General features: G+C 46.2%; 1 protein-coding gene and 1 long non-coding RNA gene across 7 annotated transcripts in view; one reads left to right on the top strand and one right to left on the bottom strand.

The window, feature by feature from the left end:
• Positions 1–26,943, bottom strand: part of Vit (vitrin) — a 119,359-nt gene that overhangs the window by 13,498 nt on the left and 78,918 nt on the right. For 3 of the 5 annotated variants that reach the window (NM_028813.2, NM_001197028.1, XM_006525029.4), the window contains 3 exons: positions 14,044–14,088; positions 12,006–12,068; positions 8,344–8,491 (listed from right to left, as the gene is read on the bottom strand). In NM_028813.2, coding sequence (NP_083089.1) covers positions 8,344–8,491; positions 12,006–12,068; positions 14,044–14,088 — 256 coding nt within the window. Of the gene's footprint in view, positions 1–8,343; positions 8,492–12,005; positions 12,069–14,043; positions 14,089–18,123; positions 19,718–26,943 lie in introns of those variants that run through there. The other 2 variants (XM_017317699.2, XM_006525028.3) reach the window with 2 other exon arrangements.
• The window catches only part of Gm32573, a 65,585-nt gene continuing 64,290 nt past the window's right edge, over positions 25,649–26,943 (top strand). For both annotated transcript variants that reach the window (XR_001782251.2, XR_876969.2), the window contains exon 1: positions 25,649–26,820. This is a non-coding gene — a long non-coding RNA (predicted gene, 32573). The remainder of the gene's footprint in view (positions 26,821–26,943) is intronic.

Genomic DNA, 26,943 nt, shown 5'->3' with positions numbered 1-26,943 from the left:
CTGAGAAAACTTATCTTTGGAAGGAATTAATGAAGACCTTTAGGGACTGGGTTGATTCTCACAAGAATGGGTTGTTATGAGGAACCTGGCAACTTCTCCATAGTTCTTCAGAATATGTCTCATATGTACCTCTGTCCCTTGTAACGCCCGCCATAAGCTCCTCACCAGAGTTAGGCAAATTTGGTAACACACTTAAACCTCTGGAAATGTGATCTAAATAAAATTATCTTCCTTATAAGTTAACAACCTTCAGGTATTTGGTTATGAAAATAGAAAAGAGGGAAAAGTAACATTTAAAAGATTATGGCTGTAATATTTTTGTGTAGGCAATCTTTGAATTTTTAATTTTATTACAAGTTCTCATGAAATGAAACCACATTTTCTGCCTCAGCAGGATTAGAGATATAATTTGAAAACAAGAGAGAAAATAAAGAGGTTTATGGTTTAAGGACAAAACATAAAATTGTTCTACATTTGGAAAAAAAAAACTAGGCTTAAAGCAAAGAAAGTAATGCAGAGCCAAGACATTTTCTGAGTATAGAAAGGGCTGATTTGCACAATAGCAAATGGCTGTTGGGAGCAGGTTTAGGAAGCAAGGATACCTGCCAGAAGTGAGTACCAGTGGTTTCTCTGAAGGGTTTGTGTCAGGAAGCAGGTAGGTTGAGTCCTACTTCCTTGATGCTAAACTCACTATCTACATTTGTTAAACCATGTGGGTTACTTGATATATCTTCAAGAAGAAAATCAAACACCAGCCTGGGAGTTTCTAAAGTAAAGAATCTAGTGATTCATTCTCAGGGAGATTCAGGAGGCCCTGGATTTTGGAGGACTTCTGTTAAGGTCTTAACCCTACTGTTCTGTTGATAGCCCAGAGCCTACTGGTCTACCTCCAAACCCTGTCAACAAATGGACGAACTTTTCGAAATAATTTGTTTTGTCAGTACAGAAATATTAGCTAATTGTATTTCCTCTAGCAAGGATTTTTAAAAACTGTTCCCTCTAATTAGGCAAAATTATCTATATTTAGCCATTTAATTTTCATTGTGGGCCGAAATAGGGAAGGTGTGGACTTGGTCAATGAAATGAGGCACCCCTGTGAGATCTGGAAGAGGGAACATGCTGGCGGTACAAGGGAAGGTGACAAGCTTACCCCTGGAGGGCTCATATTGAAAATGACTCCTGCTCCAACCCCTCAACAGCTCTGAGCTTCACTAGAGAAGGTGCTGCCAGTCTTAGCTAGCCTGGGCCAATCGGTTGAGGGACTTTGTATATCAGAGGACTTGGACTTGGATTTCCTAGCATCAGAAAGGGTGGGATAGAGTCTTCCAGAATTGAGTTCTTATGTAACTAATAGCAGTATTAAAATAAACTCATCTTAGCCACTCTCTGCTGGAGTGTAGTGTAGCCCAGGTTTAAGATGAGTCTTCCTACTTGTAATAATCTTATTAAGACAATGTCTCACCAGACCACCCAGTAGCTTGGGTCCCAGTTAATTTCTGATGTAGGCAAGTTGACAATTAAGATTAGACCTCACATACAGAGAAGAAAAAGCCCAAGATTCTTTTTTAAAATTCCCTCTCTCTTATCATATATGTATACATGTGTGTGTGTGTGTGCCTGTGTGTGGTATATGATGCAAGCATATGGAATATAGATGTGAATGTGTGTAAGTATGGGTAAGCATTTACATAGAACATGTATAGCTGGCAGAGGACAACCTCTCCTGTCAGTCTTCGCCTTCTACCTTGTTTTGAGGCACAGAGTTAAGTTCTGTACTGCACTAGCTGGCCCAGGAGTTTCCTGAATTACCCTTTCTGTTTCCCATCTCCCTGTAGCCACACTACCATTGAAAATGCATGCTGCACTGTCTAGATTTGCACATGGGTTCTTGGGATAGGAACCAGGGTTCTCATTTTTGTGTGACAAAACTTTTACCCTATGGGCCCCAATATTCCTTTGGGTATTGCGTTTTCAGGTCGCTGGCCTTGAAGCCTCAGTCTTTCTAAGGACCAGAGCTTACACGGCTTGTCTGCCTGTCTCTCTGAGGGAAGCCAGTGTCTAGGTGGGGTCTTTTCAAGAGGCACAGAGCTAGGGAGGTGACAGGCAGTTGGCTATGTTAGGGTTCTGGTAGTTCCTGGAAGCTTGCGTGCTTCAGTGGTGCAAATGTACGGCCTAAACAATACACATCAGCTTGACAGTTCCCAAGTTGCAGATCCCAGAGCTGGAGGTGCTGCCAGGATGCACATCTTCAGGAGAATACCCATGTACCTTGCTAATGACCCTTTCCTCCCCTGTTCTCAAAGCCTGCAACAGGCACCTCTGTAGTCGTCCAGCGGGTGTCCTTGGTGGACAGTAGCTAGGAAGGGTCCTCTGCTTTCACAGACTTGTCACATTGGGTCAGCTAGGTGACCATCTCTCTCTAATTATGTTGCATGGTCTCTTTGGTTTACAGCCCTCAGACATTTGCATGTGGAGAGCTGTTAGGGCCATTACTCTGCTACACTTGCAATGCAGCCTTTATCTCCTCCCTCCACTCTGACTGTCTGCGGATAGGTGGCGCCACTGATCCACAGAAGGCTCCAGCATGCCTACTGCTCCTCTCTCTGTATGTGGCTGCAAGTCTTCAAGGCTGGAAAATCGCAGGGATGAAAAGCAAGAAAATATAGGAGGTGTAGCACCAGTCACGGCCTACAAAGGAGATAGTGTAGTAAACCTAAGGACAAAGGAAACAAGTTTCGTATTTCGATGTCCTGGAGTTGGCAATGAAGTTCAAGAGAAAATGCATAATTCTTTTCCACTTATAGGGCTGAAGTAAAAAAAAAAAAAACTGAAGTCCAGGGGGCAGTTAGCATCTGTGGGTGTTCTAGGGGGACAGTAGGACCTGTGGATGTCTAGGGGGGCAGTTAGACCTGTTGGTGTTTGGGGGGGGCATTTAGACCTGTGGGTGTTCTAGGGGGCAGTAGGACCTGTGGATGTTCTAGGGTGCAGTTAGACCTGTGGGTGTTCTAGGGGGGCAGTTAATACCTGTGGATTTTCTAGGGGGCAGTTAGACCTGTGGATGTTCTAGGGGGCAGTTAGCATCTGTGGTTGTTCTAGGGGGCAGTTAGACCTGTGGGTGTTCTAGGGGGGCAGTTAACACCTGTGGATGTTCTAGGGGGGCAGTTAGGCCTGTATGCTCTTTACAACCACCCTAACTGCTAGAGTTTACCTAATAACAACAAGCTCTGGCTGTGTTTTCCTCTGTTTGTGTACCCCTTGATATTAAGTGCAACCACACGCCTACTGATTGTATAGTTGTAACTTTAGAATGCATGTGCAAGATGGGGCCTTGACCTGTGACCTTGGGTTCTAGCACCGGCCCTCTGCCTTTGGACTGGTGGAAAGCATCGACTGTAAACTGCTTTTCTAGTGCGTGAGCAACAGTCTGCTTTTGGAGTCGATTCTGTTTGACATTTGAAGGATTAACCTGTCTGATAGTTGCCCTCTTCCCAGGCTTGGACATTTAGTAGGTGTTCCTAGGAAAGACGCGTGGTGTGTCTGAGTCTGCACCTAATGCCACCTGTTCTATTGGAGGCCACCACGGCGGCTGACAGGGTGTCATGATTATGGGTTATGAGCTGTGCCGGCAGGGCAGAGGGGAGAAAGGCCTGCTAAAGAATGCTGGTCTCTAAGAGGAGAATAGAACAAACAAGCAAAGAGCCCAAGAGACACTCAGCGAGTGACCAGGGACTCCTCAGTCTCGTGAACACATTTCACACTTGACACTCAGTTCACGTCACTCGGCTACTTATGGGCCTGGTCTGTGTCCCCATAGAATCAGTTAGGGCTCCTGAAGAATCCAACGTGTTGCATTTCACAACTTTTTACATCTTGGGCTTTTCCTATTTCCTGCTTGCTACTACTTGGCACGGGACTTTGAAGTTCTTAATTGAATTCATGTATTCTAAACTTCAAAGTCTGAATTCTGAGTCAGCTGTCTGAGGAACTCTTTTTTTTTTTTTTTTTTTTTTTTTTTTTGGTTTTTTGAGACAGGGTTTCTCTATATAGCCCTGGCTGTCCTGGAACCCACTTTGTAGTCCAGGCTGGCCTCGAACTCAGAAATCCACCTGAGTGCTGGGATTAAAGGCGTGCGCCACCACACCCACCTATGAGGACCTCTTGAAGCTGTGTGTGTGTGTGTGTGTGTGTGTGTGTGTGTGTGTGTGTGTGTGTGTGGCAGCAACAGTGGAAATGAAGGTGGACACCTGAGAGGTGGAGATGGTTTGTCACCGGGTCTCCTCAGGTCCCTCTGATCCTCTGCTCCCTCCTCTCTGAGGCTGTTCTTGATGGGGTAGGCATCTCTGGGCAGAGCCTGGAGACCTCACCACAGCAAGGTAAATACCAGGAGTCTTTAGGCTCCATGATTCTGATGTAAAGGGATGGTTTTATCTCCACGTGGGAGTGCAGATACCTAGCAATATGGTCGGTATATGTCTGGGTGCGCCTCGAGAGACAGTGCATCCAGAGAGTTTTGGTATGTGGATATAAACAGACTGAGGAAGAGCCACCCAGGGTGTGGATGTTGCTGTTGGCGTTGGACAGTCTGAGGGCCGGGAGGGAATAGGAGAGCAGAGAAACGGAGGCACAACTCCTAGATATGTAAAGCTGCTTGCTGTGCAAGTCTGGCAACCAAGATTTATTCCCTAGGGCCATGGCGGAAGAATTGAGGACCACCTCTTGCGAGTTGTCTTCTGACTTCCACGTGCATATGATTGCATATTCTCTCTCTTTACACACACACACACACACACACACACACACACACACACACACACACACACACACACAAATAATAAATAAATAATCAATAAAAATTTAAAGCGGAAGGAGGGGGCTGGTGCCCGCATCGTTGTGAGCTATGTGCTTGCTTTACTCTGCTGCCGCCCGCCCATGGATGGCAGCTTCTTCAGTGTGGACTCGAACCAGCAGTTCTCTGGGGAGGCAAGCATTCGGCCTCAGATGGAGCCTCAAACTGTCACTGTTTTCTCTTCAGCTTCCTGGCCCAGTCAGCTACTGACTCCTTTGGCTCAACTGGCCTGCAGGCAGTTTCTGTGGGACTATCTAGGCTCTAATTGTGTAAGCCAATCAAATAAACCCATTCAGATAATCATATTGCCTATTGGTTCTGTTCCCCTGGAGAACCCCGACTCACACAGAAGGCAATCGGATCTGGTGAGTGCCCCGAGGCCGTGAGAGGGGTCAGATTCCCACCCCGAAAAGCGACAAGCTTTTCCCTGCCAGCAGCTAGCACCTTGTCCTGTCTCTCCCACCCACTCTCCTCCTCTGCCAGTGTTAATACCATTTAGTGATGAAAGGACTGAAGAGAGATGCGGGGTGGGGTGCGACTGATGAACACCTTCAATAAAGAGCAATTTCAGCTGGATGGCGTGACTCCTTTTGGCCTTGTCAGGCCACCCTGCAATCTGGGGCTGTGAGCAAGAGGAAGCAGCTTGCTGGCCTGTTAGCCCAACGTCTGTTTATTGGCTTTCTTCTGAGCAAGCCGTTGAATTATACAATGCCAGGGCTGGCGGAGCCCTAATAAATCATCAGTTGACCCCATATTTTACAGGTGTCAGCACTTACACGGAGAGGTTAAGTGATTGCGTAAGGTCCTCCAGCAGGGCTAAGGTCAGAATTCAGATCTCCTGTCGGCCGGTTCACAATGCTTCCCTCCACCCGGCTACAGGCAAGGCGAAGATGACAGATTCGTTTATATGAGCATAAAACGGAGGGACAGACACACATCTGCCCTAAATGCTTTAAATTAAAATTAATACACTTGGAGAAAAGGCAGACACTGGAGCATATGTTTGAAAGTTACTTGGAAATCAAGGCTGTGAAGGCTTTCTTCCAAATGGTGGTCACGTCAGGGAAACGGAGGAGAGAACTGGGGAGGGGCCGTGCTCCCTTTGTGTCACCGTATGAGAAGGCTACAGGTGGGGCATTTTATTAGGAAAATTAATTTTATTTCTCATGTTTCTGGAGGTTGAAGACGCCATTTCTGGGGAGGGTTTAGTGATACGCCATCCCTCTGCAGATGGTGGAGGGTAACAGAAAAGAAGGACCAAAGCCATTTCATAACAAACCCACCTTCTTGATAATTAAGCTGGTCCCTTGATTATGGTGTGCGTCTAACACTAACCCTGGCCATCCCTAGTGCATCTATCACCAAGTACCCCCAGTTGTCTCTAATGCATCCATCGCTAGGTACCCCAGGCCGTCCCCACCTCGCATCACCATTGCTCTGTGAGTAAGTTGCTGACACATAAACTTAGAGGCCACGGGGGTAGAAGGATCCTCTATGGCTTTTGCTTCCCTGCCACATTTACTATTTGTGGTGGTTTGTATATGCTCTGCTCAGAGAGTAGCAATATTAGAAGGTGTGGCCCTGTTGGAGTAGGTGTGCCACTGTGGGTGTGGGCTTTAAGACTCTCATCCCAGCTGCCTGGAAGCCAGTCTTCTGCTAGCAATCTTCAGCTGAAGATGTAGAACTCTCAGCTCCTCCTGCACCACACCTGCCTGGATGCTGCCATGCTCCCACCTTGATGATAATGGACTGAGCCTCTGAACCTGTAAGCCAGCCCCAACTAAATGCTGTCCTTTATGAGACTCGCCTTGGTCGTGGTGTCTGTTCACAGCAGTAAAACCCTGACTAAGACACTATTTAATCCACATTCTCATTGGCACACAACACCTCTTCCATCATTCTTCTTTTCCCTTGACATATCCATCACCTTGTTTTCCTATCACACCAGGAACCCAGGTACACACAAGCTTCTAAATCAGCTATTTTTGATGCAAGATAACACAGCAAGCTTTGAATCCTCTGGTAAAATTGACTTGGATATCTGGCACTAACTAAATACTTATGTGTGCTCTTTATAGGAAGGCTTGCTGTGCATACGCTATCTTAAAAAGTAACATAGGAATGAAAACGGGTTGACATTTGAAGAACAAGGAAACAATAACCCCCCCCCAAGCCACCTTTTTCTTTTTTTCTTCCAGATTTCAAGTCAAAACCACACAATAGGTCATAAACACTGATTGGTGGCCTTCACAGCATTTGGTTATTTATAATTGACTCTTAACTATTTTTAAGTGCCAGTTAGCCAAGCTACTAATTTGTGTGTGTGTGTGTGACAGAAAAAGAAGTTGGGAACAAATGTGTTCAAATTTAATTCTGGAAATAAACACTTTATAAGTTATTTGACGAAGAAAGCGTTTTCACTTATTTTTTTTTATCGTAACTCAAAGTAGAGTAACTAGCATGTTTCTAGCAACCCAAACACCTGCTAAGACCTTCCTACCTAAAGCGTAACTAATGCACTGCTCTGGTTAGCCCTCGGAGTGCTTGCCAACTGGGAGAAGTATGGAGGAGGGGTTGGAGCACTGGGATGCTTATTTTTATTCAGAAGGAATGGTCGTGCTGTCCCTGGAGCTTTAGAGCAAGAGCGCTGAACTCTTGTTGCCTACAGGTATTTGAGGAGGAAAGGCATCATGGGTAACCAAGCCCCCTTGATGGCTAGCATTTGCAGCCGTGGATCAGACTGCCTGTTTGAAATGTGCCTACAAATGGAGATGTATGCGCGTTTTGTCCTTTTGATCATGATTTGTCATATCTGGGTTCTTTTGTAGGGAGAAACACACCCATATCTGAACTAAGATTGCTTTATTATTCCGAATTACAGAAAACAAGCTTGGGGTTGGAATGTTGCTATGGCCCCAGAAGCCCTACCCTTAGTGAAATAACCACACAGACTAGGACCCGTCATCTCAGTGCTCAGCCAACTGGTGGAGCCCCCCCTTCTGTGTCCTGGGGCTTCCCAGCCACTGTGGACTTCATCCATATACTTCAGAAAGGCCAAGGTTGTTTGGGGGGAAAGAGACTGTGCAACCTAAAGCCCTGCGGCCACTAGCATCTTCCCCAGGTCTCCCAAACAAATGTCCTCACAGTCAAGGCTAAAGGGAATTTAGCTTTCTTTGTCTAGAGATAAAGAAACTGGCGATAGCCTAACCAGTTTACTCACGACTTGGCAGTACCTTTAATCCCCACCAACGAATACTGTCTATAGCAATCATGGGAGTGCAATGGCATTCACTTCAAGCATGTAGTACAAACCTCTTCTTCCCTTTGGGAAGGCTCCTATGTCCTCGACGGCAGCTGGGTTGCATCCTTTTTTTTTTTTTTTTTTTTTTTTTTTTACATTTGCATTAGAGAAGAGAATGAAATCAGTCCTTCAGGACACATTGTGGCTTGCAGCTAGGGGCGCAGGGATAGCCGGGCTCAGCACGAGCTGCACTTACCCGTACTGAACAACACCCACGAGGGGACCGGCAGGGCCGATGTCAAGAGCCTGGACGACGTCCGCTAGGAACTGCTTCTGGATCCGGAAGCGGCGCTTGCCGATGCTGGTGCTCCCATCAATTAAGAAGGACAAGTCAATTTTGCAGTCTGAGGGACAGAAAAGCATTCTGTGATTTGGCCTGACTCTGAGTGCTCCTACCTAACCATCTTGTCTCCCACTCAGGGGAATATAAAAAAAAAATGAATTAAATGATATATTTTAGCTGTTTTCACATATATGGGCAATAATTATATGTAATATAAATTCACCGGTATGAATTAAACTATATATATATGAATATATATATTATATAAGTTAAATTATATATAGCTTATATATAACTTAATTTATAAGTTACACACACTAACAGACTAGCAATAACTAGTAACAAAGAAGAATAATTATGACAATATACTATAATAACTAATAAAACCTTGAGGGTTATTTATTTCTAGAATTTTCCATTTACTATTTTTAGATCGCAATTGATGACGGGTAATCAAAACCGCAGAAAACAAAAACCAGGGGTAAGGTGGATCTGCCGTGCAGGAGGGACAGTAAGAGCTGAGGGAGGGATGGTGGGGCTGAAGGCTAGCTTCAACCTTTCAATGAATGCTACACGGCTAGCAAATCCGTGTTGGATATCGTCCTCTGTAGTGGTACCCCGAACGACTAAGTATGGGAAAACTGACTGTTCACTGCGGGGCTGAGGCACTTATTGGAGTCCATATAGCCTTAACATTAATTTAAAAAATGAAGAATGGATTGTTGCATTAATGCTTTTGGCAGACAAGAGTATTTCAGAAAGGGAGTATTTCAAGGGAGACAGGAGAGTAAGGAATTTTGAGCGACAGCATCCAAGAACACCCAGTGGCCAGCACCCCCTTGTGGGCATGGGCGGAACTGCACACATGTCCCTAAACTGCAGGGCTTCTTTGGGGCTGGTGTTGCCTGTCCTCCATTAACAAAAAGCCCTATAGGCAAGGAAGGGGGCTGTTGAAAGTACTAAATGTTTCTGAGTTGACAAAGTTTGAAGCGAAATTGGTTAGAAGTAATTATTGAGGAGTGGTGACGCAGATTCGTGGATGGAGAAAAAGTTGAACTTGAGAACGGGCTGAAACGGCTTACTGAAAACAGAGGAGGTTTGGAGGAGACCACAGGGATGCTTGTCTGCCTCAACGCCATCTTCAGAAAATCTCAGAGCTTTTTATCCCAAGTCTACAAGTGCCTTCTAGCCTTCCCTGTCCAGCTGGCTTTCTCCCATAGTGCCTACATCCAAGCATAACCCCTGAGATGAAGATTTCAGGAAATTAGCGAAATCCAAGTGTGGTTTAAAGAGTCCACTAAAGTCAGAGATGAAGCGGAAGACAGGGAGAACTGCTCTAAGGCCTCTCTCTAATGGTCAACACTTGTTTTTCTAGGCCTTGCTTTGCAACGTGAATTATAGCCAGCAGGTGGCAGTAGTGTTCTTCAGGGTTTTCGGTCCACCAACCTCAACGGGGTGTGGGAAATACGGACTCCCGGGATCCACTCAAATATAGAAAATCAGATTTGCCTTTAAATATGACCCCTAAGTTTGAGAAGCACTCCTGGACAAAGGTTTTCCTTCTAAACGCCAGCAGATTAGTTCAATATTGCCTTTTAAGATAGAGGAAAATCGATTCTAGGAGGGGATAACGGGGTTTCCCCTTTTCATTTATTTTCAGCGATAACAGTACATGGATTCAGTAGCATCCGTTTGGGTTCCTCAAGGACACTTTGCTCATTTTTTACATCTTGAACTATGTTCAGGAACAACATGTTCAGTTTTGAAGCAAGCAATTTATCCGCTTAGCTCTCTTGGCTCCCTGGCCTGATTGCTGACAGAAGTCTCCTTTGTTACCCTTCCCAGGATCTTTTTTTTTTTTTTTTTTCTTTTCATCGTTGGAACCAAACACAAGGCCTTGTTGCACTTCCTAGGCCAACACTCTATTACTGAGCAAAAGCCCCTGCCTCTAAACTCCCAGGACATCTTAATGACTTAGGCTTCTATCTCATGGCACATACAGGCTAAGACCCAGTGGGTTTCTTCTGTGGAAAGACAGAAAGACTGATGTGAGATTGACGTCAGTATTAATGGGTGGAATCGGGCCAGTAGGAGTTCAGTATTGGTGTCTTATTTACGGCCACAAGAAAGGTTCCGGATGAAGACGAAAGGTCAGATGTGTGGTGTCTCAAGGAATCGACACGCTGCTAATAATTCTGTGCTACCGCTCTCTGCAATGTAGTTCTATAGATAAACTCATGCTTTGGGCTATAGAACGCACCAGGTCCATGTTTTGTAACTTTGGATGATAGCTATCAGAGGCACGCCCAGGTCACAGGTGTTAGAAAGTTCCCACAAAATAACCCGCGAGCCACTCTCAAGGACCACTGGTAACTATGGCTGCAGGATCAGTCAGTGGGTCTGGGATGGAGGCTCTTGTTTCTACCTTTGTTTCAGCTGCCTAGTGGCAGCTTTAGGTCGATTTGTAGGTGCTCTCTTTGGTATGTTGGAAGAGACTACACTTCTCCGCCTTCCCTCTCTCCCCAGTCCCTCCTCTGATACTCGCAGGCGTTTTCTCCCCTGCCTAGCGAGGCTCATCATATGTGCGCCTTCTGTTTGGTTTCAACCTTATCTACATTCCATTTACCAGATACATAATAGAGTCTCTGCTTTGAACCACACAGTTCATCTTCCAACTCTAAATGTTTTTAAGGCATTTTAATACCCATTTAACATTCTTTCTTCTCTTTAATTTGACGAAGAAAGACAGAATATGTATAGTCACTGTCATCTTCCTCCCCGACTCTGAATTTCAGACTGAAGCGTCCCATCTCGTCCAAGTTTTAGATCTTGCTATTGGGCTGAATATCTCACGGCAAATGACAGGCATAGACAGCCTTCCTGTCCCCAACCCTGGTCCGACCTGTGTTCCTCACCACAGTGACATTTATCTAGTCACACAAGTCATTTTTTTTTTTACAGTATGAATTAGATCTATGCGTTTACCGAGTGTGTGTGTGGGAGGGCATGACGATGTCACGGCGCAGCGTGTAGATCAGAGGAAGCCCCGGAGCACCGTGGGTGGAACCCAGGCCGTTAGGCTTTGCAACAAAAGCCTTTGCCAGCCAAGTGGCCTCCAGATGTCATCTTTAACTGTCCTGTCTCCTGCCCCACTCCAAACTTATAGATTCTTCCTCTTCTATCTTTCTTGACTCTACCAGTTTCTCTAATTTCTGGTTAACTCCAAGGCCTGGCTTTTCTGACTCCCATGGTACTCCACCCCTGACGATCAGCCCGTCAATCCTTTTCATCCACCCTTCCTGCCCCCACATCTCTTCCCAGTCTTCGCCCTGTTGCCATGGTGACTTACAAAACCAAAAAAAAAAAACCCAAAAAACCCTTGATCCTCTACCCCTCATACATATACTTTAAATCCTTCAAAAGCTCTCCATTCTCCTTAGAACAAAGTGTCAGAAGGTAGAAGCTCAATAGCTGTGCGGTAGGAGAGAGGTGGGTCTGAGTGAAAGTCAGTACGCAGAGGAGAGGAGAGAGATGTTCAAACCACCCCGGGGTCCCCAGCTCTTCAGTTAACTCACTTGGATCTCCCTGCGGCACTGGCTCCGAAGACTGTGTGCTGAGTTCTTCTTTTGGCACAAATCCTGGAAAGAGAAGCAAAAGCTGCTGTGATTTCCAAGCTTTGGAAGCGCCTGGCCTTACCCCCAGAGAACGGGACAGAGCGGACATTCATACCCAGCTCTGGGTCTTGGCTTCCAGCTGCCTCTTCTCTACCCAGGGCCCATCCTGAGGAACCTAAGTACCGACAGCCCGCCCAAGGGTGCTGTTGGGTCTTCAGGGGGCTCTGTTCCGCTCTCGTTTTAATTCGTTCTATCTGAGTTCTGGTTTATTTATGTGAAAACATTACAGATGTGTAGGTATAAATGATTATTCTCTAAAATTCTGAAAAATTTGAGGTCAGGAGAAGTGAGTTTGTCTCGTCCAAAGCTTTCCTCTGCTCAGTACCTATGGGTCTTTGGCTAAATTTGGGTGACAGAGGCACTAAACAAAGACGTTTAGTTAGATGTGTGAGGGCGATCTGGAAAAGGTTGTGTGGGCCCCAGAGAGGAACACAGTTCAAGTAGAAGGGCAGAGAAGACAGCCTCTCGCCCCCAGCACCTTAAGGCTGGAGACAGAGATACACAATGCTCATGTTTGGAGAGGTTGTATGAGGGTGAGGTTCAGCTAGGCAGGGGTGGGGCCGCTTGTTAGGGCTGGGCACACAGAGGGTGACAATAAGCACGGATCTCTTAGGATAGCTGTGACCAGCGAGTTTCTCAGAGGCAGCAAACATGTGCAGGAAACAGTTTTCAGGAGGCCTAGTTCTGGAAGTTTCCAGCAGTGGGAACAGGTGTGGAAGTGAGCTCTCTCTCTCTCTCTCTCTCTCTCTCTCTCTCTCTCTCTTTCTCTCTCTCTCTCTCTCAGTGTGATTTCATTTTCCTGTTAAAGGTCAGCCAGCTCTCCATACCTCCTCACGTCATTTGGAAATACTCTTTTGGTGTCTAACGGTATTTCTCAGCCAGATGCTTTGCAAGGACATGTCTCAATGCTCTACTATAGTGTGTGTGTGTGTGTGTGTGTGTGTGTGTGTGTACTTAGTGCTAAGTTTAGAGGTTGGTCTTTCGTATCCCTGTCTCACCTTGCTTCGAAGGCTTTGTTAGAGGGTCAAATATTGAATGTGGTATTCAGTTAAACACACACACACACACACACACACATTGATGAGAATGGAAAACGTCATACCATGTTCCTTCCTTCCTTCCTTCCTTCCTTCCTTCCTTCCTTCCTTCCTTCCTTCCTTCCTTCCTTCCTTCCTTCCTTCCTTCCTTTCTTTCTTTCTTTCTTTCTTTCTTTCTTTCTTTCTTTCTTTCTTTCTTTCTTCCTTCCTTCCTCTCTCTCTCTCTCCCTCTCTCTCTCTCTCTCTCTCTCTTTGTTTTTTGTTTTGTTTGTTTGTTTGTTTTGAGACAGGGTAGACCAGGCTGGCCTTGAACTCATAAATCTACCTGCCTCTGCTTCCCAAGTGCTGGAATTAAAGGCATGCGCCACCACACCCGGCTTCTCTCTTTCTTTTTTAAAATTTTTATTTAAAATTTTAATTTAAACTTTTAAGACAACGTCTTACTAGGTAGCCTTGGTTGGTCTGGAGCTCACTATGTAGACCAGCCTGGCCCCAAACTCACAGAAATTCACCTGCATTAGCCACCTGAGTGCTGGGACTAAAGGCATGCAGCACCGCCAGGCAGCCCTTCTGAATACCATTCTCACAGAAGCAGACGTTAATAAAGAACTTCAGTGCGTGCTGCCAGGAGAAGCGAGGGTCTAAACCCATCTTGCAGTGAAATCACATACTCCAGCCTTTGCCTTCTCTTTCCCTTTTGGGAAACCAATATTGCCCAGGTATCCTTAGGAAAGTTTGGTAACCCCATCCCTGGACCTGAAAGTCCCTGGAGAAACTCTTCAGAAAAACCTCTCTGTCTAGGCTGGACCACCTGAGCCACCGGCTGAGCTGTTATTTCCTCCTGATTCTTCAATGCTGTGCATCTGGTCTGATCGGTATGAAGAGGTCAGCTGGATGCTTACCTGAATCTAAAAGGACTGGTCCAGGCTTCCACCCGTCCACCTCTTCTGAATTTCAATAAAAAGAGACAAAGTTACTAAAACCAAACCAGCATACGCTTCCAAGCAAACTGCTAGGTTGTGGCTTCCCAGCCCAGGCCGAAGTTGCAAGGGTGGAAGATGGGGCTAGGATTTTGGAGGAAGCAGTGTGAAATTCTTGAGATGTTCCTCCCACACAGAGATACTTCATTCCCTCTGCACTGAGTCTAAAAGGAGTCCTAGGATTCCCCAAAGGCTCACCTGGTCCGACACACCTGGCACACTGTCATAGAGTCCCTACTACACCAATGGCTGGCTGGTACTTATGACTTCTGGAGACCAGGAGTCACTACCTACCCAAACAAAGCAGAGTATGCTAACCTTGTCTTAGATGACTGAAAACCTGGGATTATTTTCCTTGTAGCCACCTGAAGTATTCTGAGTTAATGTTTTACCCACCGGTCTGGTCATCTATCCATTTCCCACCCACCCGTGCACCCACACTTACTAACCATTCCATATGTGACCAATACCATTTTAATTACACTGTTCCACCCGTTTGGATTTTTCCCCAAAGCCAACCCCTTCCACCAGTTTCTGAGTTTCCTCTCATTGTGTGCCTCTGTTGAGTGTGCTGACTGGTCTATGCCAACATGACATAAACTAGAGTTATCTGAAAGGAGGGAACTTCCTTTGAGAAAATGCCTCTGTAAGATCTAGCTGAAAGGCATTTTCTTAATAAGTGATCGATGGGTGAGGGGCCAGCCCTCCCGTTGTAAAAATATATATATATATATGTGTATGTATATATATATATGTATATATATATATATATTTTTCTGTATGCAAAGAGGTCAGGGAGATTTGAAAAGGCTAGCACACCCTTGTATGTTCAGTTTTAGTGGTAAGACCTGGATTTAACCTGCTTAAGGCAAGCCTTAACTAGGTTGGGTGAGATAGTCTCCTGCCGGGGAGTCCTTCCTAATGATATTTAAATATTGTTATTTTACCCTTATTACTCTACTGCCACCTGCTGGTGAAAATCAGCACTGCGTTATTTTTCTTTTTTAAAATGATGCTGCTGGCATCTCTGGGTTTTGCCCAACGTCCTTAAAGTGCTGTTTTAAAATTTCCTCAGCATGAAGGCTACCATACTGAGCATATTATTACTACTTTGGTGACTCCAGCTTCTTACTGTTGTCCCCAAAGCCTCTTTCATCCCCCTTGGTGACAAATCTGAACAAATTCACATTCGTTTAATAGCCAGTCCTGAAAAATATTTGGACAGCTGAAATTCGGTGTGTTTTGGATTTTGTGGTAACACGAAGTAAATGTCTAAAAGGGCCTTTGTGTTCAGGTGCCAAGGAGGGACAGGGCGGTATAGGAAGGAGTCAGTTAAAAGATCATGCCGAGGTCTCGGAAAACAGGCAGGGTGTGTGCCGCAGCCACCTCGTCTACAGTTCACCTACGGCCTTCTCCTGTGGAAGGTTGATGTCACGAGGACTTACTCACACAGCAGAGGCTTGGATGCGGGATGTATGCACACAGTCACCTGGAAAGTGTCACTCAACAAAACGGGGTTATTTTGGTGACAATGCATGGTTGGCAATCTCAACAGATAAGTTAGAGCCAAGGAAAGTATTGTGTTCGGAGCAATTTCCAGTGCAAAGAACATTCAGGAAACATCAACATTTACCTAGAGCTTGTTCAATGTCAGCCAGAATCACCTTGAAAGCAATAATTCATAATGAGCCTGAATTAGGTACAGCTATGACCCCGTTGTGCACTTGGGGAAACTAGGACACAAACACTTGCTTTGGTTGTAGTTTGAGCCCAGGTAAGCAGGCTCCAGAGCTTGAGTCTAATCTCCATCTGTCTGTCCGTCCGTCCATCCATCCATCCATCCATCCATCCATCCATCCATCCATCCATCCACCTATATATCTATCCATCCATCCATCCAATCATCTATCCACCAATCTATTAATCTATCCCTCTATTAATCTCTCTCTTACACACACACACACAGGCACACACACAGAGACACACAAACACACACAGAGAGACAGACAGACAGGCAGGCAGACAGACAGACAGACAGACAGACACACACACAGAGAGAGAGGACCACTGTTGTTCCAGTATCTCAGAGTACTTTATTACACCACAGAGAAGCTTGGCCTGGCACCATCACCTATAACTCCCACTACCGTGGTTAAGCCTTCAAGAGGACCTAAGATGATGGTCCCTGCCCCTCTGACACGTCACATGTGACACTGAGGCAGGTCTCAGTTATCTCTGTTTCTCTGCACGTCTGGAAATCACTAGCATGGGACCCAAGAGGGAGCTGCAACATGTAGCCATCAGGACTATAAAGTTTTATGGGCCTGAAGCCCAGGTGGCCTGACAGGCCCCAGGTTCCTCCCTGGTGGGTCCCTGAGGTGTAGTTTGGAGGAGGAAGTGGAAGTTTGATGGTGTAGCAGGCCTCCAGAGCTAAGGGATGCTAGTATCTTCCCGTCCCCTTTCCTGGTTGTGTATCCCTAGGACAAGAGGGCAGCGCATTTCCCCCAGACTTCCTTTTGCTATAGCCACACAGGAAGTGCTAAGAGAATACAGGCCCACGGTACTGGTATGCCAGTAGCCTGTTGCACAGGCACTTTTAGAGACCACTGGGGACATTTTCTATCCTTGGTGTGAACTTATGCCAGAGAGCATCAGTGGCCCCACGTTTACCAACGGGAGATCCTCCAATACACACAGTGAGATATTTATTTGGGACCTGGAAAACGTTTTTCATGGAAACACTAATTCCATGCTTAGATTTCCAGGTCAGGGAAGCTTCTTTGACTCAGACAGAGCCCACGGGGCCATGCTTGATATTCTGACCCACGTACACATACTCAAGTATGCATAGACAGGCTTCGGGCGGCCTGCTGATTCTAGGGGCAGTAGAACAGAACAATTCCAGGGGCTTGAGTAGTTGCAGGCTCAACAGGAGAGGAGCCAGTTGCAAGGCAGTTTGCCCAGTTGGAGTCTGCACTGTTTTCAAAGGAGCAGTAATTCTCAGACACAGGCGTTGTGTTCTGCCCTGGGTGCAGGGCTCTGCCACACACTGCAAGTCACGGAAGGATTCACTGGAGGAACTGGAGAAATCTACTCCAGAAATGACGAGATATTAAGTTGAGGGTCATGGATTTGAAGTTGTCTCTCTAATTGGAAGCCGTTTAGAATATCAGACTTTCTTTGGAAGTCCGAGGATGAGTTGGTGATTTAAGACCTCAAAGAGGTTTTGCTTCTGTGAGGATTAATTTTTTGCCCAGATGCATTTTATAGAATCCTTTGTAATTCTAGGATCTTACAGTTTTATAGTTGAGAAACTGGGCAACTTTCTTGACATGTATGATATGTATAACATATATGACATGTGTGACATGTGTGATGTGTATGGCACATGTGGCATGTATAACATGTGTGACATGCATGACATGTGTGGCATGCATGAAATATATGGCAAGTATTAAATGTATGACATGCAATGTGTGGCATGCATGACATATATAACACGTATGACACATGTGACATGTATGACGTGTGGCATATGTAGCATGTGTGGCATGTGTGACATGTATGGCATGCATGACATTTGTGATAGGTGTGATATATATAACGTGTGGCATGTATGGCATGTGTGACATATGTGGCACATATGGCATGTGTAACATGTGTGAAATGTGACACACACGACACATATAATATGTGTGCTATATGTGGCATGTATGACACATGCGACATGCATGGCATGCATGTCACGTGTAACACGTGTGACATGTGTGACATGTGACACACATGACAAATGTGTTGTGCATGCTATATGTGACATGTATGACATACGTGACATGTATGGCACATGTGACATATATGGCATGCATGACACATGTGACACATGAGCCATGCATGGCATGTGACATGTATGACATGTGTGGCATGTGTGAAATGTATGACATGTGTGGCATGTGTGACATGGTAACAGCTGACTGGAGACCTAACAGCCCTAGATATACTTACCCGCCTTGACTCAGCGTATATAGATAGTCTCTCCTGTCTGCAGGAGTCTTTGTGCGATTCCATGGCTATCCATTTCTGCACATCTTTGGTCTGGCAGAGTGACTCCGGGCAAGAACATGCTGAGAATTATGGGAGGGTCTGAGTGGTTCAGGGCAGCTGTGTGGATGATGGCGTTCTAGTTTCCATTCTGTTGCTGAGATACAATACTCTGAGCAAAGCAAGTGGGAGGAAAGGGATTTGTTTGTTTTATACTTTCAAGTTATAATCTGTCATGGAGGGAAGTCAGGAAAAGATTTCAGATAGGAACTCAAAGGCAGGAACTGTGGAGGAATGCTGCTTGCTGGCTTGCTTCCAGGCTCAGGCTTAGCTAGCATTCTTATAGCCCAGGACTACAAGACTAGGGAATGGTGCTGCCCATGGTGGACAAGGACCTCCCATATCAATTAAAAATCAAGATGACTACTCCAGACAAGCTCACAGGCTATTCTGATCTGGGCACTCCTTCCATTGTGAGTCTCATGTGAGTCTAGTCTGGTTAAGTCTAACTAGGATAATTAGTGAGATAGGAAAGAGCTGAAGAAATGAACAAGATCTGGGTGAGGGGAGCTAAGAACATATTTGTAGGTCTAAACATTAGAAACGTGAAGCAGACGGAAGAGGAAGCAGAGACTCAGAGAACAAAAGAGATGGAGATTTGATTATGATTTGATTAGAAAAATGCAATGGGCCCAAATGCATTCAATAGAACAAAACCTCGAATCAATCCAAAGGTGGTCAGCCAGCAAAGAAAAGGGACCTGGAGCCTGGGAATGAGGCCTGGGTCCCATCCACCCCTGACACATGTCTGACTCACGTGGTGCCGTTAGGTATTTGCACTTTATCCCAGAAGCCAGCCTGGATTGGAGGGAACACAAGGTAATATAAGCATTTAGGTCTCTGGCTTGATTGAGGCCCTCCTGTTTGTCTTACTGAGAACAGTCAAACCAAAGATACCTCCTGAAAGCTAAAATGACTTGGTGTGTCTTGAAACTCTGTTGACCTGGAGTTGAGCTGGAGAAACCAAAGGCCACAGTGGAGGTCCATTTCTAGGATACAAGACTAGAAGGGGCGAGCGGTTTGCCTAGGCTGATACCTGCTTATGCAGTCTTCCATAAGAGGCCTCCGGAACCTCTGGCCTGTGGGTACCTGTGGGGATTCTACGGGCTCAGCAGATCTACAGACAACCACTGACTGCTTTTTTTTCTCTTATTTTGTCCCCAGCTGAGAGTGGCTCGGGTCCAGAGAGTGTTTGGCATCAGCTGAGTTATCTGTGGTTGGTGCCACGTTAGGGGCTGCAGCGAAGGCAGACATCTCCGTCAGGGGAACAAGAGGAGCAGATGGCCCATGGCTTGGCCAGTTCTGGCTCTGAAGCCAAGATGACAGTGTGGTTGTGCAGCTTATGGGTGTGTGTGTGTGTCTGTGTGTGTGTGTGTGTGTGTGTGTGTGTGTGTGATGCAGGGTGGATCTTATCTCTTATCATGTGTCAAACAAAACAGAAGCTATGGGGCTGGAGAGGTGGCTTGACGGTTAAGAGCACTTGTTCTTGCAGAAGATGAAGGGGGTGGAGCTTAGATTCCCAGCATCTACATGGTGGCCCACAACCATCCACAACTCCAGATCCAGCAGATGCAACGCCCTCTTCTGACCTCTGCAGGCACCAGGCACGCATGTGGTGCACATACACACATGTGGGGAAGACACCCACACACATACTATTAAATAAACAAGCAAAGCATAAACAGCAGGGTGCGGGGAGAGATCCATACTTCATGGCAGTCCTGGTCTCTCTATTCCTCATGCCCCATGGCCTCAATGGGAATTAGCTAGTTTTAGCCAGCCAATCAGCTCCCAGAGCAGACCTGGTGGGAACTTGTGGGAAGCACCGGTCCTGCTCTCTGCCCCTTTCTACTCTCTGTGAGCTTTGTCAGAGCTGCAGAGCCCTGCTGCAGCCTCTGGTGCAGCACCAACTCATTAAAGCCTGTGTGGAAGTGAAGAGAGGCAAGCCCCGTGTGTTGCAACTCACAGGCACGCTCCTGGGAGATAAGATGCTTTTTTTCCCCCGGAAGCATCACAGATGACCCCAACCAACATGCACTCTGCCCTTTCTTGGGAGACGATAAAAATTTCCCTTGATCTTTTAAGTGAGTTTCCCCATGCTTGAGCCCCAGAGAGTTGCTCTTTTCAGGTGTCTAAGAGCCTGGATACTGAGTCCTTAGGAATTGCCATTATAACCTGTAAGAGATTGCCTCTGGGAAAGGGAGATCAGGCAAAGGGCTGGCTTACTTAATGTCTTCCTCACTTTCCTTACAGGTTTCTTCACAGACCCGAGGGCAGAGCATTCTGTTGGCCCAACTACTCTATTAGCTATCTGTTAGCTCAAAACCAAGTGGGGAGGGTTCTGGGTTGTCGCAAACATTCGGGGCAGCATGGAGAAGGACAGCCGAGGCCTCACCTGGACCGGCAACAGGACTGTGTGGGATGCTCGTGTAGGTGGCGGGGGACCACAGACCTGGAAGCACAGTTGGACTGCTCAGAGCATGAATGTGAATCTAGCTAGTTCTCATTCTTTCCATGAGCCAACATAGCAAGTCTAGACTAAGGTCAGAACCAAGGCAAAACCTTTGCGAAGTTTGGACCTGCCCTGGAGGAGGCATTGGAATGGAAAATAAATAAATAAACAGACAGATGGATAGATAGAATGAAAAAAATCATCAATCAATTATCCAACCAATCAATCAATCAATCCAACCAATATGACTGAATTTAGAGAAGTGGCTAGGTAGTCCAGGCACTAAGCATCCTTGTATTTTATGGCTGGCAAAGTAAGTCCCTTATTCATAAGGGCCATATTTCTTAAATTTCCTTGTTCTCAAAAATAATTCCCCCTCAGCGGTGCCGCTTGTGGAGAGGTTAAAGCACTTCTTCTCAACAGAAATGTCGCTTAAATTTGCCTAAAATGCAGAAACACGGAGTTGATACAAATCCTTAGCTTTCAGTCGTTTTTTCCGAAGCGTCCACTGGGTTAGCCTTGACTACTCTGGGAGAGAGTCAACTGCATTTCATTGCTTCCTGGGCGGCTTCTCTGAAGGAAGGCTTTACAAGAAGAGAGCTAGAGGAGCTTGCATAGGGAAACACAGCGCCCCCTGGAGGAAGAAGTCGACCGAGGGAAAGAAAGACAAGCACGCTTCATAGTGGGGAAGAAGGGAAAGTTGGTGAGAAGATTCTAATTTCTTTCAGGGCTAGCCGTGATGGATTTTTTTTTCTTCTCCTTTGGCTTTGCTTCAGTCATGTGACATGAACGCAAAGCAGCTTTATTATCTGTACCCGTCATAAAAAAGAACACAGGCTCACTGTAAAGAAGTTATCTCCATATACAATGCACGGCCAGCAGCCATACTTGGTTGTCTATCCAGCAGTTGCTGGCTTCTGATTTTAGTATGTTAGCAATACAACCCTTGCTCTGTGGACATGTTCTCACGGTGCAGGACCGGGCTAGAAGCCCATGTTGTACCTCACTTCTTTGGCCAAGAAACGTACCACGGGCCAGTCTCACACCAGCCAGTGCCCGTTCATACCTGCTGGACCGTTGAAAGGCAGTCTGTGTTCTGGTCAAGCAAGGCTTACTCGGGAGACCCAGTAGAAAAATCTACAAGGGACCGAACCGTAAGCTATGCTCACAGACACAAGCGCCTGACACTACATCAACTCCTCAACTCCACAATCCTGGCACTATAGACAATGTCCCAAGCTCCTGCTATTCTGGCTACAGCCAGGTAAGCTCCTCCCCACAGTTACTTGGCAACAGCAAGGTAACCAGCCAACCCAAGCCCCACCAAACGAGCCACCTGAGCTAGCCAGACTCGACTGCGTGAGAACGACCCAGTGCCTTTTCTCCTGCCCCTTCTCCTTTCGAGCCCCGGGGCAGACTGAGCCGACCCTGGGCCCCCACCCGTTCTCAGCTCTTTCGAGGTGTCCCGCTTTGATGCCCAAGAGCTAGAACCTGTTGTCTCTGGACTCCATGAGGCCCAGGGACCCCAGACTGCTCCCTCTCTGCCCCCGCGGACTGAGGTTCTGTGGCTTCCCACAGCCAGACGCCTACCGGGAAGGCGTGGAGAGTGCACGGCAGTCCCCCAAGTCCACCCTCCCAGAGCCCCAGGGCTCTGGTGGAATGTGGGTCATCTCTCCCACCCCTTTATTTCCCCATGCTCACGCGCGGCACCCCACACATACCAGCTTTTTAAAGGTTAGCATTGGCAGTCATGGGTTTAGTTATGGTGTTTTATATGCATGTAGCCTCAGATAATCCCCGTATCCTGATGTCACACACATCCCATTACCCTTTCACCTTCTTGGTTCTGTTGTCTGCCTACCTTTCTCCTTTCAGACTTTTCTCTCTGCTCGTCCCACACCCACCAATCTAGACATAAGGGAGAGCACGCAGAGTATTTCTCTTTTGGGCTCTGCCTTATTTTTCTGAAAAATGTTGATCCCTACCGTCCCCTCCGTTTTTCTTGAAAATGCCGCAGCTGCATTTTTCTTTATGGCTGAAAAGCCTTTTGCCGAATATATGTAGCTCATTTTCTTCTGCACACCACTCAGCAGCTGTATTGTAACTTTACCTGTATTTCTAGTGATGAGCGAGTAAATCTTCATTTCCCTTCCCGAGAACACATTCCATGCCTCTTCTTCACCCTTGGATAATACTTACCCTAGACTTCTCTGTCTTGGAAGTGTGAATTCTGTCATTTCTCCACACTCATGCTCAAACTGTAAATCTCTGTATGACAGCTTTCTGTTTCGATGGCATGTATTGGACTCCTCATACAGTTTCATATATTTTTAAGAATATATTTATTGGCCATTTGTAGTTCTAGTGTAGCTTGCCTGGTCATAGTCTTCTCCATCTTTTTTTTTTTTTTTCTTTAGGAATGCTTGTCTTTTAAAACATTGGGTTTTAAGAAAAACTTTCTCCAGACACCTTACGGAAGGGAAACTTCCCCAGTTGGCAAACCTATCAGCGAGGAGTTCACTGGTAGACACTGGTCTCCCCTGCCCCTGTCCTTCTCCTTCTCCTCTTCCTTGCCCAGGTAGGTCTGGAGGGCAAATGAACAGCCCTGCCATTTCTATGCCTTGCCACTAGGTAGCGCTCTTTGCCCCTATGGTCTGTTTTTTGTTTGTTGGTTTTTGTTTTTTTGTTTTTTTCGAGACAGGGTTTCTCTGTATAGCCCTGGCTGTCCTGGAACTCACTTTGTAGACCAGGCTGGCCTCAAACTCAGAAATCCACCTGCCTCTGCCTCCCGAGTGCTGGGATTAAAGGCGTGAGCCACCACGCCCGGCTAGACATCTTTTCTAACTAGGTGGCGAATCTGGCTCTCTGAGTGACTCTCTCTGGTGCTGGACGCTCCAGGGGTCACTGGAACCATCTCAGCCTCTCCCATGAAGACAGCCTTATTCCTGTCCTGTGAGCTGTCTCTGTCCCTTTGGCTCTTGGCTTAGTACTCCTACCCTTGGCGTGTACATTCATGGGTCAGTGAAAGGACCATAGTGTCCAACCTCCTCTTCCTGGGAGTCCTCCTACACCTGAGCTTTCTTTCACATGAGAGAGCCCCTGTCTCTCCTAAATATTTACTTTTTTTTCCTGTTAACTGCCTGCTAAGGCAAAGGTTAGCTACCTGTGGGTCGTGACCCCTAGATATTGTATATCCGATGTCCCACATATCATATATCTGTATTATTCATAACACTAACACAGTTATCGCTATGAAGTGGCAATAAAAATACTTTTCTGATTGGGGGGGTCACCATAACATGAGGGACTGCATCAAGCTTCGCAGCATTAGGAAGGTTGAGAACCACTTGGAGTCTAAGGTACGATGTTCTGTCTGAGCATCGACTTCAGCGTAGAACAAAGAGGACTCTCAGGCCTCATGCACACACAGTCCCCATGCCAGCTACCCACGTGGCAGGTGTCCTGAGCTGAAGGGATCAGCTATGGGCCTTAGTGTGTTGAGGTGGGGTATTCACTGATATAACCCAAGATCCTAGAATGTTTTCTGATGCCTAATAGACATACAAAATGTTTCTTAAATGAATTAGGCTTTGCCTGAATTTCCCAGTTACATCTGCTTGGAGAATCTTTCTGTTTCAGTCACACATATAACAGGGAAAAATATGGTAATGACTGACTTCTCAGTCGATACTCTAAGGAATGCTTTCTAATTCCTTGGCAAACTATCTCAGCTTTTTAGAATTTCAAAGATAGTTATGTATCTACTAAATATTATCTCATGTAGTTGGGTTAAAGAGTCACAGCAACTCATATCCCTAGTCCATTTTATCACATGGTCTCTCATTAAGTATGTATTATATTTTATAAAAGGACAGAAGACCACTTACATCATCATTAGTGATCAAGCTTATAGATCATCTTCCTGGAGGTACCACACATGGTAGAGGCAGGGGGTAGGTTTCATCCATTTGATGATGGAACAGGATGTGGGGCCCACAAAGTTCACATTGAAAACTGCAGACTCAGTACAAAGTAAAATTCTCATGTTTACATAAGTTTTTTTTTAAGAGAGTCATTCATAAAAGCAGATAGATGTTTATCTAGGACAGCAGGTCTCAACCTTCCTAATGCTGTGACCCTTTAAGACAGTTCCTCATGTTGGGGTGACCTCGGGCCATGACGTTATTCTTATTGCTACTGTAGAGCAGTACTTTTGCTACTGGTATGAAATTATATTGTTATTGTAATGTAATATCTCTATTTGCTGATGGTCTTAGGCAACACCTGTGAAAGGGTCATTGGACCACAACCCACATGTTAAGAACAGCGGATATAAGGCCAAGAGGGTGGTGGCTCAGGTTTGTAGGATCGAGGTTCCTTTGGGAATGATGAAACTTCTAGAATTTGATTGTAGCGATAGCCGTGTAGCCGTATGGACACCACCCCCTGCACAAGAAATTTATTGTATGGGATGTGAAAAGCGTCTCAATGCACCTATTCCTCTAAATGGACAAACGCGTTTGGACATCTGCATCTACTTCTCTTCTTGGCTGCAGAATGCCTTTGAGCGGACAATGCCACGCTTGAGAAGTCCTCCATCCCTGCCTACTTGGGCTCCCGTCTTAACAGCTGCGGTGCCTGCTGCACAGAGACCTCTCCCTCTCCAAGGACTTGCTCAGCACTGTGTGGGTTGCAGAGAAGCAGGCGCTGTGTGACCATGAACAGAGAACACTGGCAGGCTGGGAGGCTGCTGTCCAAAGCCCCTGTCCCGAAGCCAGGAGAAACAGAGCCCTGCCAGCTTGGGAGTCACTACCTCAGGTTTTTTTGAGGGGTTTCCAGCCAAATTGGCATCAAGACTTCCAAGCTGCCAGTGTAGCCAAGAAAACAAGCCACGCACTCACTGTGCCGTTACATAAGATGCCCTCTGGGAGGGACAACTACCGATTCAGATACTAGAATGTGTTTGAAAGAGTGGAGGACTCGAAAGCCAAGCACTTGGGATGGAATAGAGAAAAAGCTCTGGTTTTAGGGACTCCTGTGAGCCCTGCTTACCCAGCACCCCAGAATACTTCTCTTTTCTTGCCAGGTATCAATAACTTGTGTTACTATTAAGTGTAATAGAAATAACAAGAATAGGATGGAGTGGGGAGCATGTCTGAAGTGTTTCAAAACTTTACAAATTATTTTTATGAGTCTCTGCCTTGGGATCTTTAAGCCACAACTTTCAGGCATCGTTGGCAAGACTACGATAAAGTGTGTGTGCTACACCTGGCCTAGGGACTACACATGTGGTGTGTATCCTGACAGTGACTATTAATACTAAATTAAATCATTAAATCAAACCAGGGACGCCCAGCAGCCTCCAATCTTGCCACTTTGTCCTGGTCAACGTGTGGTCCTCCACGGCTCCGGCTGTACTGATGTGTTTGCTGATGGCAGGGATTCCAGGCGTTGGAGTTTGGATTCCTGCTCTGCTTGCTTGCCCGTGTGACCTTGGCCTCTCTTTCCCTTATCCCCCTTCATCCTCAGGTTAGTCACCGTAACAATGGATTTGTTTCCAGTTAGAAGTCATATAGATCGGCTCCACGGAGTTGTTGTGACCCAGTAAGCTAATATGTGTGGGTTACTCAGAAAAAAAAAATGCCCAGTGTGTTGACAGTGGGACTTCTTCTGTGGAAAAACCAAAGGACGGGTAGACAGATGCCGAGGCTCTGCCAGGGAAGGGAAGGGTCAGGCTGCATAGCAGTGATGACTGAAAACTGGGTCAGGCTGAAAAAAAGTCAGTCCTGGGAATTTCCTCCCAGAAGGAAAAAAAAAACGTGTCAGCAGACAAGAACGACTCAGAGAAACCTGAGATAATGGCGAGCCCATTGCACAACTTCCCATCCCTCTCCCCTCCCCCACCAGGAAACTGTTTGAACTGACACAGGTGCCGTTTATCTCTGGGTAGTGAAGACAGAAGCCTGTGCATGTGACAAGCAGATACGAGCACTATCTGACCTCCTAAAGGGAGTCTTTAGGCTTTATTCTTAACATCTAAAGACTTCTGGGTATGGGCTATTTATTACTTAAGGAAACAAAGTCCAGAGCACGACAACGGTCAGAGCGAAGCCTACTGTCTTTCACGCGAGCTTCCGGAGGGAGGAAAGGTAATGTTTGTACCTGACAAACAGGTATGCTACCCTACCTTCTCGAGTATGACAATGGTAATTGTGTTTTGAACCTGGAAGATAGAACCTGCTGCCTCCCACCTGGTGAAAGTCTCACACACC

This window comes from Mus musculus, chromosome 17 (assembly GCF_000001635.26).
Source record: "Mus musculus strain C57BL/6J chromosome 17, GRCm38.p6 C57BL/6J".
NCBI classification, from domain to species: domain Eukaryota; kingdom Metazoa; phylum Chordata; class Mammalia; order Rodentia; family Muridae; genus Mus; species Mus musculus.
Note: the sequence above shows the minus strand (reverse complement) of the source record. Positions and strands in the feature narration are given on the sequence as shown.